General features: G+C 31.8%; 1 protein-coding gene across 1 annotated transcript; it reads right to left on the reverse strand.

Annotated features, from left to right (window-relative positions):
* Positions 1–19,359: 19,359 nt before the first annotated feature.
* On the reverse strand, positions 19,360–19,905 carry LOC110013299 (uncharacterized). The gene is made up of 2 exons (XM_020699482.2): positions 19,662–19,905; positions 19,360–19,553 (listed from the first exon to the last, which is right to left on the reverse strand). Exons 1-2 carry the CDS (start codon positions 19,903–19,905, stop codon positions 19,360–19,362), a joined length of 438 nt encoding a protein of 145 aa, XP_020555141.2.
* Positions 19,906–20,355: the final 450 nt, after the last annotated feature.

Genomic DNA, 20,355 nt, shown 5'->3' on the forward strand with positions numbered 1-20,355 from the left:
GAGGTGAGGCAAAATATCTTGGGAATCTCATGGAATGAGAATAGCATTGATTGCCTCCCACGGGACTTTTTCCATGTGACTAGTAAAAGCAGGCATGGTAAACTGTTCTTATGGATATCAAGCCCACTAGGAAATGACTTTCCAAAAACTCCACTTGAGAGTGGTGGGCTTTCATATAAATAGTGAGAGAGTTAAAGACTAAAAGACCATGTCTTGAACTTATCAATAATATTACTATCATATGTTGAAATGTGTTTAATTCTATATTGTAGAACATGTCTAAGAACCCCTTAACCCTAATAATGGAGATTAATAGATTCAATGGCACGAACTACAACAACTAGCTGCAAAATCTAACGATTGTCCGAGGTTTCAAGAACCAGGCTATGTCTTGGACAAGCCTCTCCTGGCGACTTTACCAGAAGGGTTTTCGCCCGAAGAACGTGTGATGTTCGAGAAGTAGCATGAGGAAAACAACAAGGTCGTAGTATCATATTAGCTTCAGTGACCAATGACATCCAAAAGCAATATGATAGGCTGGAAAGCATTCCCTCAATAATGCTTCACATGATCCAAGTTTGTACAATTCCTGATAGGAGTATTAGATATACTGGTACAAAAATATTTTCTAGGACAAAGATGACTGAAGGATCTTCTATGCAAAGTCATGCAATCAAGATGCTATCCCTCGTGCAGAAGACCTCAAAGCTGGGCTTGATAATGAGACGTACATCGATGTGATCCTCCAATCACTCCTCCCTCCTATGACCCGTTTATCATAAACTACAACATGAATTGACTTAAAAAGTCTATTCATGAGTTAATTAATATGCTGGTCTAATACGAGGCAATGACATACAAGTCTGCACCTATGCTACTAATAGGAGAGGCTTCAACCTCCAAGGCGAAAGGCAAGAGGGCCGAGCGCTAGAAGAGGAAGAAGAAAAAGGAAAAGCTGTCGCAGCCACTACTAGCGCTCCAAGCTCCCCTGTTGCTCCTGTGGGAAAGAGCAAAGGGAAAGGGAAGAACGGCGGATCACAACGGTCGAGGGCAAATGATGTTTGTAATCATTGCTGTGAAAAGGGGCATTCGAAGTGGGAGTACTCACAACTTCTCTCCAACCCAGATATGTTTGTATTGAAGTAAATATGATAAATAATTCTTCTTCTTGGGTATTGCATATTGGCTATGGAGCTCACATTTGCAATGATTTGCATGTAGTGGAAAGAAGCAGAAGGCTAAGTAAAGACAAGATGATCCAAGGCTCGGTGATGACAAGGTCGTTGCTATGGAATCGGTGGGATCTCTCATTTTAGGTATTAGTGATCATTCAGATAGTATTAAAGAACTATTAATATGTACCAATCATGATCAAAAATATTATTTCCATTCCTTATTGAGACAATGAGGGTTATGCATTTAAGGTTAATAAAAATAATTTTTATTTGATGATTGATAATAACCTTCATCTACTTGGTACATTAACGAATAGTTTTTATATTTTCCAACAGTCAAATTGGATTATAAGTGCCCAACACAAACAAAAAGTAGATAATCATGAAAATGCATAAATTTGGCATGTAAGGTTAGGTCATATCTCCATAGAAAGGATGAGGAAGTTGGTAGAATCAAGGAGTTTAGAGGTAGATGACTTGGGTAAACTATCAACTCGCGAGTCCTGTCTAAAAGGGAAAATGATCAAGAAACTTTTTGTTTGTCACGCTTGTCACTGGTCTGTTGGACTTAATCCACACAGACGTCTGTGGACCACTAAATACTCCAGCTAAAAGAGGATATTCATACTTCATAACCTTTATCTGTAATCACTCATGGTATGGTTATGTTTAGCTCATGAGGTACAAGTTTAAGGCATTTGGAATATTTAAGGAATTCAAACTTGAAGTAGATATTAAACTAGCCATAAGATCAAAGGCTTTCAGTCAGATCGAGGTGGGGAATATTTAAGTGGTGAGTTCATGGATTACTTAACAAAGAATAGAATTCTCTCTCAATGGACTCCTCCTAGAATGCCACAACTTAACGACGTGGCCTAATGGAGAAGTTGAACCATGTTGGACATGGTTCAATCCATGAAGAGTTTTACTGAATTGCCCCTGTCCTTTTGGGGATACGCTCTTAAGACAGCGGCCAAGTTCCTCATCATGGCGCTATCCAAAGTTGTACCCCTAATGCTATATATGATATGGCACGGTTATGGTAAGAAAATATATCCAAACATAAGGTGAGACAGAAAAAGACAAGTTTTAATGAGCATGATTTCTACTGCCTCAACAAGGAGTTCCACATGAATTTATTTTAAAATATTTATCAAATAAAGAAAGTTGGATCTCTTGTTGAACCCTAATTACGGAAAGAAAATTCTTAATATATTCAAATTTAAATACTTATTTTTTAAAACTCTGATAGGAAAGAAAATTAATTTAAAACAAATTGAAGAAACAAAAAGAAAAATAATCAAATATATACCTGAGACTCAATTAAACTTGCCCGCAGAGCACAAGAGATGGGATCCGGCGATAGCACACCAGAATCTTCATAAGATGAATTTGAATTTGGGTCGGATGAAATAATCCGGCCAAAATCTTTAGTGTATGTTCTTGAAGAATTCTGTTGGCAAATTATACACGATGACGAATTAACAAATCGATTCAGAAAAAGGAATTAAAGAAGGAAAAAGAAAGAATCAAATGCTTGAGAAAATGAATAATGGAGTTGCCTGCATAGAAATATCTTAGATTTCTAGAGTTTTCTACCATTTCTTGGATACCGAAGGAATCAAATATAACGTTCCTAGGGCTCTTGAGCGTAGTACTTTATGGACTTGAACAGTGATTTGCAGTGAGTGTGTTGAGGGAGAAAAGGCGTGAGTAAATGTGAGGTGTGAGTGGTTGAGCGAGAGAGTGTGAGTAAATGTTGTGTGTGTTTGTGTGAGTGTTTCAAATAACAAAGCTCGATTGGGGGTAGCGGAAGCCTCAGAATCTTTTTCTCATAATACTTTCCTACTAATTTCTTCTTTTTTTGGTTTGTCTTTATTTAATGTTATTGTAATAATTAGACAAGAATCAATTTTAGAACGAAAATATATATTCATGCTATCTATGAATGCAATACAATAAATTATATTCTACATCAGATTCCTCCAGAAATGGCCAAAAAAAGGAGAGATAACATCTACGAAAATTAATTAGAGAGTTCATCAATCTGTACATATTGTTGTATTGTAATTAACCATTTATCTTTACAAAATTTTTTATATACAACTCAAGTTTTTACTAAGATTGAAAAACCTAAAGTAGTGATGAAGTTAAAATCGATACTCAAAAATGAAAAATTAATCATGTATACCTTTCTTTATATACAACTCAAGTTTTTAGTAAGATTGAAATTCGACAATATTTTTATCTAAGGATCTTTTGAAATTCGGTTTCAAAGGATGAAAATTTTGAAAGAAATAAATATGGTAGGTGTGTCTGAATTTGAAAATATAATTAATGGTTTGGTATATAAAGGATAGGTATAAATTAATGTCACTTACCTAATTTAGAATTTTAGTGATTGAATTTCATTCATGAACCTGATTCAAGAAATTTAATTGCAATTATATTGAAGTTATTTACACCAATGTATTTGCTTCTTTGCCACCATAAAACATATCATTTTAAAATATTTTGAAAAGAAAAATCAATCAACACTTTTGAATCCATTAATCGCAATATATATATATATATATAATATATATATATATACACTTAAAAAAAGCTAAAACAATAACGAAGATTCAATTGCTACAAATTTTTTATTGGAACACACAAGAAAAACTTGGGCTAAAATATTTTTAGTCCCCTATACTAATTAGAAGGGGTGGTATTTCAAAGGGAGTGAGTTTGTAATTTAAAAAGACTCAATTAACTTTTATTTTATTGGACAAAGTTACTTTTGATCTTTTTACATTATGAGTTCATATATTTATTGATATTCAATTATATAATTGATTAGTTATTTCTAATAATATTCATTCATTTGTTGTAAAACTTTTTTACAAAATTTAATTTTTCGACTTTATAAATTTTCAATTTTTTCGTTTGCTCCATCCAATTTAAATTAACTGTTTATATAACTTTTTTGGGAAAAATGTTGAAAGCAATCACAACCATAAAAAAAAAAAGTTTCAATGGTTTTGCCCATGGTTTAGATATTGTTCAAATTGCATGGTTTTGTCAACTTTTATAAATATGGGTATTTGGTCTACTTTTATAGTAGTTTCTTGCGTTTAGTAATTTTTATTTAATGTATGCTTTAATTTAAAATTATTTATCTATATACCTTCTACTTTCTTTTCTATCTCAGTAATATTTCTTGTATGACTTCCACTTCCATCCTCAACCTGAATGTTGTGGAAGTTTAATATGCATCACAAACAAATGACATAATAGTTCATTCATTTTCTATAATCTTCTATAATTGAAAAGTTAGAAAATAAAACATATCCACATAAATTTTGGTCAAAGATAAAACGGATTTATGAATTTTAAGTTTACCTGTTCCAGCACTAGATCACTCCTCCGACAGCTATAGAGTATAAAAGTTGCAACCTCCTTTAAAGAGCAGAAGTTTTGAGAGACTCTATCATGAATATAGTACTATTGCTTGAAAATTTGGTTGAAGAATGTTAGTTATATTACATTAGTTTTACATAACTCAAAAATTTACAGATTATTTATGTAAATTATTAAAAAATTATTACCTTATCACTTGCATTTAAGGCGTTGCGCTTTCTCTTTTGTAATATCCAACCCTGGAGGGATAAATTATATCTTGGTTGGATTTTTATTGTCTCAATAATTTTCGGTAGAAGGTCCACATCTTGTTGGAGAGGGATTTTTTTCACTCTTACGTCCAACTTGCTTTCATTATCTGGTACATGTCCAATTATGTGATACATGTTCCTTTCCCATACTTCAACCTGCCATACATATATATGTTAGTAGAATAGACGAGTTTATTTTATAAATTATAATATCACATTTTTTAGACAAAGAAACATAAGAGTGCATAATAGCAAAAATGCATGTGATTACACACTAATATCTAATTTTGTTTTCATTTTTTAGTGGCTGAGTAAGTGAATGCATAAGCTTTCTATAAAAAAAGTGTTATATGTAGATTAAAGAACAAATAAATAATTACCAAGAAAATAATTAAATTTTAGAATAAAAAGTAATAAGATAAGGATTAGTCAGTACTCAAAATCAGTAAATCATAATAGCCAACGGATATCTAATCTTAATATGATTTGGATATATAAACCTAGCTTGCATTACGTGGAGTATTTGGTTCTAATATAGATATAAATTTAAATTGACAAGTGGACATACCTTATGCATTTCCGTAATATAGTTGCGGCCTCGTTGATGATGTCGGAAAAGTCTAAAAGAGACCTTCCAAGTGCCTTGAACTAGACACCTGTCTCAACTTCTCTCTTTAATTGAATATCTATTGTTTGATTCAGGTTGATCCTGCACCAAAACACAAGCACATTAGAATAAAAAAAGTATAAATTAAGCCACAGATAAAGTAAAAAGTCTAAGCATATTAGATTTAAAGAGATAAACAAACTCCATTAACCAATCAGTCGGAAGTGGCCGTGTATGAAGGAAAGCTTATAAACTTTAACTGAAACTTTTAACAAAAAATTAAAGTGAGACATATTTCCTTATATTGCAAAGTACATACCTTCACCACCAAATTTCAAAGGATAATAATTTTCTTGATGCATTGTTATGTTTTTCTATTATATTAGAATACCAAAATTAATGAATAACTCCCTTTTCTCAAGTAGAATTAATGAGATCAAGTAACTACATAAACATTGTTTTAAAATTTAATGTACTTGTATATTTTTCAAAACATTCAAGGGAAAACCAATTTGGAAACAAGATCGCTAAAAATATGCAAAGTAAGAAGCCTTATCATTTAGTTCCACGATAGTTACATGTCCACCATTATATGTGCATGTGAAAATTAAGATGAGTATAATATGCAAAATAAAAGGCATGTAAATATGTAGAAAATATGTTGTCTTAATACTTAGAATTTACAGAACAACAATGCGTAAAGTTGAAAAGAGTAGATGTGTTTTATGCTAGCCCGTCCCACATGGACTATGAGTTAAAACGATAAGCAATATATAAATATTGGCGAAAAACTTTAGTGCATCCATTCGATATCCCTTTTCGGTTTGCTGTCATAATGAAATTTCAAAATGCACTCGGTGGGTTTGAGACAATTCTAGGACCCAACGGGCTTGTGGGCCCAGGGCTCAGGGCATGACATAATAGTATGACAATCAATCACCAAGTTGAGTAGGAAGCTAAGTATATGAGAGACAAAGTGGAATGCGCGTGGGGAGCCACGTCTTGAACATGCGGGACAAAATGCTACATACATGGGAATCACCTCTAGAATCTTGATACATAACGACCAATCATGGGATAATCACTCCACGTTGAGGATGTCACATTTTTATGAACGGTGATTGTAATTTCACATTCCATATACATTAGAAACTAATAAGATAAGTAGCATATAAGCATTAGGCAAAGAAAAATTATAGTGTATCCATTTGTAATCCCTTTTCGGCATATTGCCATAACCAAATATTAGGATGCACATGGTGAGTTTGGAGGCAATTCTTACATCCAACCGGCTCACGGGCCCAGAGCGTGACAAGTTCCATAGAAATCTTTGATCATTGTGTTTAACAAATTGAAAATGATGCTTTCAAAAATACGGAAGATGCTTTGTAGAGGTCATAATACAACAAATACATGAAGAGAAGATATTGAAACTTTTCATTATTGATTTGACCATAAGAGGTCGCATAAAAGAAAAATGTATTCAAGTGGAAAATAAATTAATTTTTTTGTGAATGATGCAAACACTATTTTGACCTCATGAAGTTTATAATTCTAAAGCCAGCCAAATATATTGTATGTAACTTATTTTCAGTGTGAGAGTTATTTTCGTAATCTCAATGGTACTTGAAATATAAATCACCAGGAGAAGAATCATTATAGAGGAAAAAATCTTAATTTTCTTGATATCTTTTAGATTGTGCATGCAAATTGGTGACACTATTGGAAGATCTATGAAGATTTTTGTGAGTAAAGATTCTAAAGACTCTAATACTTTATTGTATTTATAAGGTAATAGTAACAAGCTTTATTTACTGAGAAGTGATTGAACACTCAACATTAATTATTAGTGTCTATGCCACTTCTATCTAGGCAGGGGATTAGGCAAGATAGGTTTCCATTTATTGATGATCGGGAAAAAGATATCAAAACTTTTGAGTTGATAGATCTTTTGAGTGGCATGGATATCTCACTCCCATGAAATATGTAATTTATCTTTCTGTCACACGCTTCATTTGTTAGGAGGTGCACCACATTATCCCTTTCTCTGAAAGTGTACACAAAATTACATTTCAAACTGCTTTTCATAGCATGAATTTAAGCCAAAATATGCTACAACCACTAGTTGCCTCTATGTTGTGACATTGTCAGTAAAGAAATATTTTTAGCATCAATTTCTATCTAGATTCTTTCGAAAGCATATTCTTCAACCTATTTAAAACATTAATAAAAAGATCATTTGGTAATGTAAATACTCAAAACTACAAATACTACATCTCCTTGGTTATTGTGCACAACTTTGCATGCTCCCACCTCTTAGGATTCTCTTAAGCCGCACTACGGCAAGAAGTTCGTTTGGGAAGTGAATCCATGTGTCATCAACATTTGAATCACTTATCCTTTGTTGTCTTTTAAATACACTTGATTTGGCCATAACTGGTGATGCATCCTCAAGATGATCGTTCAAGCTCAAAAACAATGACTGAGGTGTTTGGATTGTTTCATGTCGTCCCAGTAAATCATAGAACAAGCTACGATACAAGGATATGTATTGTCCCTTAGTCAAGGAGGCTATTGTTGGCTTCCGTTAATGATGAACTATCATTATCACCAAATCCGCTATTAGAAGCTACAACTAGAAAAAACTAGCAAGGAATTCCAACACCTTCACATTTTAAAACTTCGAAAGAACATATGTTCAATGGTCTTAATATGGGAACAACACTAGCAATTAAATGCCACTGCTATCGTTTGTTGACCTGTAATAAGTCATTCAGCAATTCCCATGAAAATGTTGATATTGAAGGTATAATAGTAGGTTGTTGGAAACTCTAATAAATGTTGAAGAACAGTTGCATCACAAACTAAATGCAAAGTGACATTAATCAAAAGATCCCTATCATATGAGGGCCGCTAAGCCACTTGTCTGTAGAATTCTCTTTTAGCATTACTGCGACATAAAATGTTTGTTTTGGAAAAGAGTTTACATGGGTTACCAGTATGTTATTTTTGTATTTATACCATCATCTCACCAATGGTTATAACTATTAGAATTGACATAGATGACATCACCCTGATTCCAAAACCATTGTACTGCATAGCCCTATACAAAATATACCTGTATTTGGTATATCATGGAACCCACCACCATCAATATGAATTTTTTTTGTGGTCATTTAATCATCTTAGCTTCCCCACAACCACTTTTGTAGTATCTTTACCACCCTATGTGCATGCCCAAATAGAGTTGTTTCAATATTGTCACTCTCTAAGTTGGCTACTTTGGATTTTGGTCACTAACACCTTCATCACAAATTGCATCATCACCATGCTACATGGATATAGCATTGTTCTTGACGCATAATGACAGGTTGCACCACCATTTGTATCTGCAGGTAGTGATCGATTTGCTGCCTTTCTTACCCGATATCTTTCATTCATAATCCACATGAAATACTTCATGACGGCGGTCCTCTACGTAGTATTATAAATTGCTATTTCAATTTGCAACAGCTCCAATCTTGGTCATGGGTTATTTCTTTATTGACAGACTTCAATGCTAACTAAACCTTTGTAAAAGTTTGAATTTCTCGTCAACTTGTTATGAAGTGATTAAAAATCAAGCGTATTGAGATGCTACTTTATCTCATGCTTAGTGTGAAGTATTACTAGCTTATCTACATGAGCAAATTTGAAAGGAAAATAAGTTACATTGATCAAATTTCTATTGTTGGATTATATTATTTGTATAGAGTAATTTGGATCTATATATCAACTAAAATTGGTTACATTGAAAGGTTAAAAAATGTAATTATAAGTAAGATATCCTGATTGGGAGTTTTTAAAGAAAATATACTTTGGATATGAAAAAAGTTGGCAAATTGAGAAAGATGTATAGAACACTAAATAGACAGATGGATCAGAGAGCCGAGACCAAAAATACTAAAAGTAACATTTATTGTACTAAATATGAAAAACGACATACCAAGAGATCCAATTTTGTGCCAAGTAGGATAATGTAAGGGAATTAACGCCTTCTAAATTATTGTATGGAAAACCAATATTATGAACTAAAAGACTTATTACAAAAAAATAATATATGTACGGTAATGAAGAGAGAATATATAATAATTGCAACAATTAATACCTTATGGGGCTTCCAAACATGACACAATGAGAAACTTTTTTATTAACAAATCATACTAAATAAGAAAAACTGTAAATAATTATGGAAGATACCCTAATTAATGTCTGCTCCTCTCCATTAATGTAATTAAAGATATTATACCGTGAGCCATGGTAGTTAGTACTCTAAGTTGAGGTCGCAATCTTTTCTTGTAGTTTTATTTTTTTTTTCAATTTTAATTTTATTTATTTATTTACTATTCTTTTTCCTCCTTTGGTACTCTTTTCATTACCACAAAATATTTCGACATTTTGTGATATTCTATTTTCTCCACAATACCCTCAAACGTTTATATTTTCTCAAAAACAAAGTTGGTCAAGTAGATATTTATATTTGGGATGTTCTCCCCAAGTTTTAAATTTGAATTATTTAAGTAATCAAATCTTCAGGTTTCAAGTCAAAGAGATGCAATAATCATTTGGTTTCTTAATCATATTATCATCATTCAACAATCAATTATAATGGATATTGATGTATAAAATGTGCTCAACCATTTTTTTTCTCTATTTTTGTTCATTGTGCATAGAGAATTCATATTCGTGCTTCCGAAAATAAAAATTACTATTATTTGTATTTTATTGGTCATAGGGATCTCACATTATATCTTGTAATTGAGAAACTTCCACGAAACTAATGTTAATTCAATGATCATGGACTAAACACATGGTTGCTAGTCGCTAATCAAGATGCCTTAAGAGTCGGGCTCAAGAGGGACTCAACCTAGGATGTGATTGACCCAATAAAGAAAAGTTGGTTGATCCAATCTAGGCCAATCCTGGGCTAATTCCAAGTATCAATACTTGGGATAGGCCCAACCCAATGACCTAGGACCTCTTAACCCTGAGTCAAGTTAGCTGGCCGACCTAATCGAGCCACTTCTTTTCTTTAAATAATACATGACATATAAATTTTATTTTATTTTTGTAGCTTAACTATTCTATATTTTTTATACTTATGAAACTCTAAAAATTTTACCTTTATTCTTCTACTTCTATATTACTACAACAATTCAATTTTAAAAATGTATTTTAAATCTTTTTTGGTCTTTATGTGGTCTTAGCTACTTCTATTTGTAGTTTTGATTGTTTGGTTTAATTTAAAACTTATTTATTTAAAATAAAAGCATAAATTATTAAAGTTTGTTAAAAAGTATCTCATCTTCATTAAAAAAGAAAAAAGAAAACAAAACAGGCACAATCAGGTTTGGTTTGAGCCTAGGGCAGGTCATTACCACTGCTTTTGCACTTTCTCTTCATCTCCCGTTTTGTGCTTAATTTAAGGTAAAATTAGTGAAACAAAAATTACTGTTTTCAAATATGAGTTTAGTCACTGCAGCTACTGGTCATGGTAAGAAAATATATCAAAAAATAAGGAAAAAGAAAAGACAAGTTTTATTAAGCATAATTTCTATAGCCTCCAGAATGGGTTCCACAAAAATTTATTTGAAAACATTTATCAAATAAGTAAAGTTGAATTTCTTGTTTAACCTTAATTATGGAAAAAAATTTCTTAATATATTAAAAAATTAAATATTTATTTTTTAAATTTTGACAGGAAAGGAAATTAAATACAAACAAATTAGAAAAATAAAAAGAAAAATAATTAAATATGTACCTGAGGCTCCATTAATCTTGTCGGCAGAGCACAAGAGATGGATCCGGTAATAGCACATCACCGGAATCTTCACAAGATGAATTTGAATTTGGGTCAGATTAGTGTATGTTCTTGAAGAATTCTGTTGCCAAATTATACGGCAATGAAGAATTAACAAATCGATTCAGTAAAAAGAATTAAAGAAGGAAAAAGAAAGAATCAAATGATTGAGAAAAGGAATAATGGAGTTGCCTACATAAAATTCATCTTACATTTATGGAGTTTTCCGCCAGTTTTGGCTACCGAATGATTCAAATGTAACGTTCCTAGGGCTCTCTAAGCGAGTACTTTATGTACTTGAACAGTGTTCTATAGTGAGAGTGTTGAGGGAGAAAAGGCGTGAGCAAATGTGAAGTGTGAGTGGTTGAGTGAGAAAGTGTGCGTAAATGTTGTCTGCGTATGTGTGAGTGTTTCAAAAAATAAAGCTCGACAGGAGATAGCAGAAGCCTTGGAAGTTATATTCTGTCTTTTTTTGATAATATTTTCCTATTAATTTTTTCTTTTTTGGTTTGTCTTTACTTAATATTATGTAATAATTAGACAGAAAGAATTTTTAGAAAGAAATGTATATATTGATGCTATCTATGAATATAATATAATAAATTATTTTCTATATTAGATTCCTCCATAATAGGCAAAAAAAATAAGAGATAATATTTATGAAAATTGATTAAAGAGTTCAATAATATGTACGTATTGTTAAGCTTATTTAGCCTATCACATGAACTTTTTATTGTAGTATTCATTATATTTATCCATTTTAATCTATTAATTGATGGGCTAAACAAGATTTAAGGCATGTTTGTATGCTGTTACTAAACAAATATACATTTTTAAATAATATTGTTATTGGGATTAACTATTGGTCTAATTTTGTGATTGTTTACATTATGATGTAAAAATTATTTTATTGGAAATATTGGTCCAATATTTTGATTATTTACATTATTATTTAAATAACTTTACTATTGGGATTATATGTTGGTCTAATTGTTTTGGGTTATTTACATTATGATGTAAAAAACTAGTCTATTTGTAAAATAAATTGACAATATATTTACAAAAAAATTAAGCAATATAATATAATACACATAAGAATTGCATAAAGGGAAAAATAGGCCTCATTTGACTTGAATTTTCAAATTCGAAGGAGACTAGTAATTAATCTCTTTCTTTCATATGATTTGACCAATTATAACTTCTTGATTGGAATATTTGAAGTATTTAACAAGAAAGAAAAAAGTAAAAAGAACGAAAAATTCAAAAATTCTATTTATTGAAATTAGTTAGTGCATATCATCAAAATATCAAAACTTACATAAAATAATTTTTTTACAGAATTTTTAAAAATCACCCAAAATTAAGAGAAAATTATTAAAATAACCCAAAATATACAAAATTTGGAGAATTACATAAAATTTACAACATTTTTTAAAGATTTTCAAAATTTTATAGAAAATTATTAAAATTACCAAAAATTATGAAATTTTTTATAATTTCATAAATGTATAATTTTTTTTTAAAATTACAGAAAAATTAAGTAATTATTTCAAATTGCCGAATGTTTTTTAAAATGTTTTATTTTACACCAAAAATTAAGAAAATAAAAAATATAGGATAAATTGTCCCAAACATATTAATGATAAGAAAAAGTAGACTATAAATTAATTATGGTCATTGAAAACATATAATGCTACCAATTAAATTGATACATGTTAAAAAGATCAAATATATTTATATATATAAGACTGTTAGTCTTACGTAGATGTAAGTACCATCTTATACTGTTGTATTGGATTGTCTAATCAGACCGTTAAAATTTTTATCAAACCGTTGGATAGTATTAAATCAATTAAATTCAAAATTCTACGAAGTTTTTGACATTTTTGTTATACGAATACTAAGATGTCGTATCTGATACACAATCAATGAGGTTGAAAAAATGATGGAACTGTCCATCAGAGAATTTGATTTTAGATTAGACCACTAGATATGTTAACATATAAAAAGTATTGCGATGAGTTTAAATTTGGAATTAATCAGGGTCCTGAATATTGAGACATTGTAATCGGGAAGTGAACGAACAATCTATGGGCATATTTAGAGACGGTTTTTGGAACACATTTAGAAATGTTTTTTTTAATAATTTCAGAGAATCATATTTTATACATTTCATGTAAATTTCATATTTCACAGCGGTCAAATATTAAATAACTGTTCCTTGGCTTGATTTTCCTCCAGTTTTCTTTTGGCGCGAAATTCAATTAGTTGGAACTTATTTTTGAACTGTCAAAATAAATTAACCATTCCTATATTTTAATTTTTCCTCTTTTTTATTTAGGACATTGTAATATATTGAACGGTTTATTTTATTAATATCGATTCAAAGTTGGAATGGGTTTTGGATCGACTTCCTAATTTTTTGACCGTTCCTAAATAGAAAAAAATGTGTTTCGTTTTTTTAAAAAAAATTATTGGTATGGACAAATAGTTTGCAAATTGTACTTCTAAATTAGCTGGTAAACTATTTTTATAAATTATTATCGGTAATTTTTTAATTTATACTAATTTCTATCGGCAAAATACACAGACACATGGTACAGAAAATGGTAAATGTCAATCATAATTATTGTCTTCTTCAGTCTCGTAATCCTCATCAAAGCTATCCTCGTCAGACTCATTATCAAATTTACAGTTCCCCAATTGAGATGTACCTGCTCCTTGTTGATTAGCAATAGAAAGCTTAACGACAAATTGTATACCATTTGGGTGATGCAGGGCATAATTATGATTGTCCGTCGCAACTTGTGGGGTAAGTATTGTCTCAACCTCTCTAAGCACATTGTCGGTCCATCGAGAGTCAGGTAATATACTGCTTTGGGCATCACGTTCGGCTTCCTTTCGTCCAACTCAAGCTCCTATCAATTACATATGATCTTCAGGTCGTTCCGTGTATTTAGAGTATCCTTCGTTGTTCCTTTTATATCCATCACGATATTGAATATATTGTAAAGCATGTTCTTCTCAATGTGTATGACATCAAGATTGTTTTGTATCAGATGCATCGACCAGTACTTGAGCTCCTAGAAGATGTTTTTATTTGTCCACTAGATAGTGCCCTTCTCTTTTGCAGTCCCACGCTTTACGTGTTCATCACTTTTAGTCCCAAAACCCTATTTTTCTAACACAAATAGTCCTGTTTCGTTAACAACTAACGGAAACGGCATGTGAGTTGTCACGTACCGTTAGTCAACTGGCAGCTGGCGAAAAAAACAAAGACTAGGCTTGTGTTCACTTTCTGGAGGGAAAAAAAGGCGCCAAAAAATATTCTTTTTGCTATTTATATATGTAAATAACCCACATACACAACACAACATTTTCATCTTTTTTGCATCACTTAATCTTGAGAGCAATAGGCCAAAAGATGTTACAAACATCTCAAAATACTTCAAATAATTAATGCTATTGCTCTCAAGATTAAGTGATGAAAAAAAAGATAAAAATATTGTGTGGTATTTGTGGGTTATTTACATATATAAATAATAAAAAAATATTTTTTTGGCCTCTTTTATCTCCCTCCAAAAACTAAATACAATCATGGTCTTCTGTTTTTTTCGCTAGTTGTTAACGGAACAGGACCATTTCTGTTAAAAAAATAAAGTTTTGGGACTAAAGGTGTTGAACACTTAAAACGTGGGACTGCAAGTGAGAAGGGCCCTATCCAGTGGTACCAAAAGTGATATTTTGCCCAATTGACTAACGGCACGTGACAAATCACGTGCCGTTTCCATTAGTTGTTAACGTAATAGGACCATTTCTGTTAAAAAAAATAGGACTTTGAGACTAAAGGTGTGAAACAAGTAAAGCGTGGGACTGCAAGTGAGAACGGCCCTATCTAGTGGGACCCAAAGTGATATTTTGCCTTTTATAAATTATAATATCACATTTTTTAGATAAAGAAATGTAAAAGTGCATAATAGCAAATGTGCACATGATTGCACACTAATATCTAATCTTGTTTCCTTTTTTTAGTGCGTGGGGCTAGAGATAAGTAAAATGATTCCATAAGCTTTCTACAAACAAAGTGTTATATGTAGATTAAAGAATAAATAAAAACTTATCAAGAAAATAATTAAATTTTTGAAAAAAAATTAATAAGATGAGATAAAGATTGCTTTAGTACTTGAAATCTTTAAATCATAATAGCAAACGGATTTTTAATCTTCAACTGATTTGGATATATAAACCTAGCTTGCGTCCCAAAAATAAAGAATTATTATTATTTCAGTTTTATTGGTCATAGGAATTTCACATTAGATCTTGTAATTGAGAAACTTCCACCAAATTATTGCTGATTCAATAGTCATGGACTAAACACATGGTTTCAAGTCACTGATCAATTTGCCTAAAGAGTTAGGCTCAAGAGGGACTCAACCTAGGATGTGATTGACCCAATCAAGAAAAGTTGGTTGGTCCAATCTAGGCTAATCTTGGACTGATTCCGAGTATCAATACTTGGGATAGGCCCAGCATAATGACCTAGGACCTCCTAACTCTGGGTCGAGTTAGCGGGCTGACCGAATCGAGCCACTTCTTTTTTTTTAATAATATATGACAAAGAAGTTTTATTTTATTCTTGTAGCTTAACTATTCTATATTTTTTATACTTTTGAAACTCTAAAAAGTTTACAACAATTCACTAAAACTCATTGTTAATTTTTTAATAATGTATTTTAAATAGTTTTTGGGCTTGACATTATTTAAGTTTATTATTTGTAGCTGGTTGGTTAAATTGTTATTAAATTCTTTATGCGGTCTTAGCTACTTTTTTTTTTAAGTTTTAATTTTTTGTTTGATTTAATTTATGATTTATTTATTTAAAATAAAAGCATAAATTATTTAAGTTTGTTCAAAAGAGTATCTCATCTTCATTGAAAAAGAAAGAAAGAAAACAGGCACAATCAGGTTTGGTTTGAGCATAGGCCAGGTCATCACCGCTGCTATTGCCCTTTCTCTTCATCCCCCATTTTGTGCTTAATTTAAGGTATCAAAATTAGTGTTTTCAAATATGAGTTTAGTCACTACAGCTACTGGTCATGGTAAGAAAATATATCAAAAAATAAGGCAAAAGAAAATGGCAAGCTTTCTTGAGCATGATTTCAATAGCCTCAAGAATGGGTTCCACATGAATTTATTTTAAAACATTTATCAAATAACAAAGTTGAATTTCTTGTTGAATCCTAATTATGGAAAAAAATTTCTTACTGACTGCATAACACTATTCAAGTCCCTAAAGTACTATGCTCAGAGAGCCCTAGCAACGTTACATCTGATTCCTTTGTTAGCCAAGAAATAGCGGAAAACTCCATAAATATAAAATGAATTCTATCCAGGCAACTACATTATTCCTTTTCTCAAGCAATTTATTCTTTCTTTTTCCTTCTTTAATTCTTTTTTTTTAATCATTTGTTAATTCGTCATCGTTGTATAATTTGCCAACAAAATTCTTCAAGAACATGCACTAAAGATTTTGGCCGGATTATTTCATCCAACTTGTGAAGACTCTGGTGATGTGTTATCGTCAGATCCCATCTCTTGTGCCTTGCCGGCAAGCTTAATGGAGCCTCATGTACAGATTTGATGTGTAAAGTGTGAGCGATTGAGTGACTGAGTATGAGTAAATGTTCTGTGTGTATGTATGAGTTTTTCAAACAACAAAGCTCGACAGGGGGTAGCAGAAGCCTCGAATGTTATGTTCTGTCTTTTTCTCATAATATTTTCCTGTTAATTTCTTCTTTGTTGGTTTGTCTTTACTTCATATTATTGTAATAATTAGACAGAAAGCATTTTTAGAAAGAAATGTATATATTGATGCTATCTATGAATACAATAATACAAAAAATTATTTTCTACATTAGATTCGTCCAGAAAAGGCAAAAAACAGAAGAAAAAAGAGACAGTATTTATGTATACCTATTTACATCCTATAGCTCTTTTTTCTTTTGGAGGTACAATAATTTCCCATGTTTGATTATCTTCTAAGGCCTTAATCTCATTATTCATTGCATCAACCCATTTTTTTTGTTTTAATGGCTTCATTGAAATTCGTAGGCTCTGCAGGATTCTTAGCAGCAGTAAGAAGAGATTTATGCTGGTAAGGAGAATGCAAAACAACATGTATATCAGTTTTTGTTTGTACATGAGTGCATATATAATCATTGAACCTAATAGGTTTGTTACTGTATCTATTTGATCTTCTAGGAACAGGTAATTGGTCAGCCTCATTTTCTTGTATTTCATTAGTATTAATATCAGTGTTTGTTTCCATTATGTCTGTTTCTTGTTGATAGTCTATGTTATTATCAGACAGTATGTTAGGCAAAGAGCAGCTGATGGGATCAGTAGGTTGATTAGCAAAAGGAAAAATATTCTCATTAAGAATAACATCTCTAGATACTATCATACTCTTCTTATTAAGATCATAGACTTTATAACCCTTTTGATTAGGAGCATACAAGGAAAACACATTTTATACCTCTCAAATCAAACTTAGACTTGTGTGGTTGATTATTAGCAGCAAAACATATACATCCAAAGGTTCTGAACAATGAATAATCTACAAGTTTGTTGAACAAGACTTCATACTGGGTTTTCCATTTTAATATAGGGGTAGGTGTTCTGTTTTTTAAGAAGCTAGATGTTAGAACAACTTCTGTCCAGAAAATCTTAGGTAAATTAGCTTGAAACATTAGACCTCTTGCTACTTGTAACAGGTGTTTATGCTTTCTTTCAACTACACCATTTTGTTGTGGAGTGTAAGTGCAAGTAGTTTTGTGGATTATTCCTTCTTCCTTGAAAAAATTTTGACATTGTTCACATAAGAATTCAGGTCATTATCACTTCTAATTGTTTTGATTCTTTTATTAAATTGGGTAAGAATCATCTTTTTGAAGTTCTTTAGCAAATCTAGAGCTTGTGACTTATAATGCATAAGGTATGTCCATGTAGATCTCCACAGTCATCGACAATAGTTAACATATGAGTGCATCTAGATCTTGACTACTCATTATAGGGGCCCCGTAAATCAATATGTAAAAGATCAAAACATTCCTTTGAAAAAGAAGTGCTTAAAGAAAAAGGCAACATCTGCAGTTTTGCCTGTTGGCAAATTTCACAACATGTAGCATGTTTGTCATTTTTTACTAGACCAGTGTGGATCAATATATTGTGAGATAAGTGGCCTAGCCTCTTATGCCAAGTTTCTACAGAAATATGTGAGGCATTCAGTCCAAAAGTACTAAAGCTACACATAATATCCTTTATAATTTTGCTGTCAAAGGATTGTTTATTCAAAATGTAATGTTTCCCTATAAGAAGGGCCACTGCACTAGTATCCTTAGTCTTCTGGTCCTGCATCAGACAGTAAGAGTCAAGAAATTCAAATTTGATGTTTGATGATGCACATAAACTACTAACAGACAACAGATTGAAATGTAAACTTAGGACATATAAGATGTTTTTGAAGATCAGTTTATCATTAAGCTTCATATCCCCCATACATATCACTTTATGTTCAGTTCCATCAGCAAGATGGATATATTTATTGCCTATTTTAGTCCTTTTATTGGTTAGTAGTAGATCATTATTGCACATGTGAGTGGTGGTGCCAGTATCTATTATCCAAGAAATTTCAGAACTAATGGTAAAGTGTTCAGTAATTTTACCTGAATAATCAACGTAGTTTCCATTAGTGAGTGCTAGTGTTTGAGGTTTGAATCCTCCTAGAATCTTGTGCAATTCAGACTTCAAGACATGAGCTATTGCTTTCTCATCAATCATCATGTTGGTTTCTTCCTTTATCTCTATGACAACAACAGCTTTGTTGATTTCAGTAGCATTCTTCTTTCTTTGTTCCATTAAGTTCTTGTACCAGTCACGGTTGCCCTGGATCTCGAAACATACTTCCTTGAGGTGCCCTGTCTTACCACACTCCTTGCATACTTGAGACCTCTTGTCAACAAAGTTTCTTTTCTTTTGAAAGGTTCTTGGAAATTCTTGTTTCTTGAAAGCTTGCATCGCCATATTTTAGGATGCATACTGAGGTTCTGTATTTACTTCTTTCTGTTTTTCAATTCTAAGTACCATGGAAAAGGCTTTGCTCACATTAGGATAGGGCTCCATCATAAGAATTTGACTCCTCACGTGGTCGTAGGAGTCCTTCAGCCCCATTAGGAACTGCATAAGTTGATCTGAGCTCTTGATATCTGCATTTTCCCTTGCTGCAGTACATGTGCAAGTACACGTGCAATTTGGAGTAGCTATGATGCAGGCTAATTCATCCCATAACCTTTTTAATTTTGAAAAATATGTAGAGAGATTCGAAGAACCTTGTGACAGTGATGCAAGTTCCCTCTTTAGCCTATACTCCATTGGACCATTGCTTTGTCCGTATCTGTTTTCAAGTTCAGTCCATAGTTCTTTTGATGTTTTTGTGTACATGAAGCTCTCCACTATATCTCTTGAAATAGAATTCAAGATCCATGAGGTAACCATGCTGTCTACTTTAATCCACTGCTCGAATTCTTTTGTATTTCTTTCTGGTATTTCTGCATCTTTACTTATGAAACTCATCTTCGTTTTGGCTGTCAAAACCAATTTATTGATCTGCTCCATGATAAGAAATTTGAGCCGTCCAAGATGGTAGTGACTAAACTCAATCCAGGATTGTCACTAGGATGCAGTTTGAGGGTATCAAGATCTTCTTCCATTCTTGATTTTCTTTATGAATCTTGTCGTCAAGATTTTTTTGTTTGAACTAATCAGAGACCATTAAAATTGGCTCTGGTACCATGTAAAAACTTGAATGGAAAGGATAAAGAAAGGTGTAGAAATCATTATTGAAAGTTGGAGATCGAATTCTTGAAGAAAACTGTATAACTTGCAGAAGATATTTCAGCTCTGTTTCTTGCTTCTTCTGTAGGTAGATGTTATATAAACGTTTATATAGAATTTCAAGTTGTAACTTCCATAACTATCATACTTGCCACTAATAAAAATGGTACAACAATGAAATAACACTTG

The sequence above is a fragment of the Sesamum indicum genome, linkage group LG3 (genome assembly GCF_026168435.1).
Source record: "Sesamum indicum cultivar Baizhima isolate 11 linkage group LG3, ASM2616843v1, whole genome shotgun sequence".
Classification (NCBI taxonomy): Eukaryota; Viridiplantae; Streptophyta; class Magnoliopsida; order Lamiales; family Pedaliaceae; genus Sesamum; species Sesamum indicum.

What these genes read in the sequence shown, in the direction of transcription:
- LOC110013299 (XM_020699482.2), bottom strand. Translation starts at nt 19,905, where the DNA reads ATGAGTTTCATAAGTAAAGATGCAGAAATACCAGAAAGAAATACAAAA. An exon ending in ACTTGCATCACTGTCACAAG is followed by an intron (nt 19,554 to 19,661) that starts GTTCTTCGAATC and finishes CATGTACTGCAG; the next exon opens with CAAGGGAAAATGCAGATATC.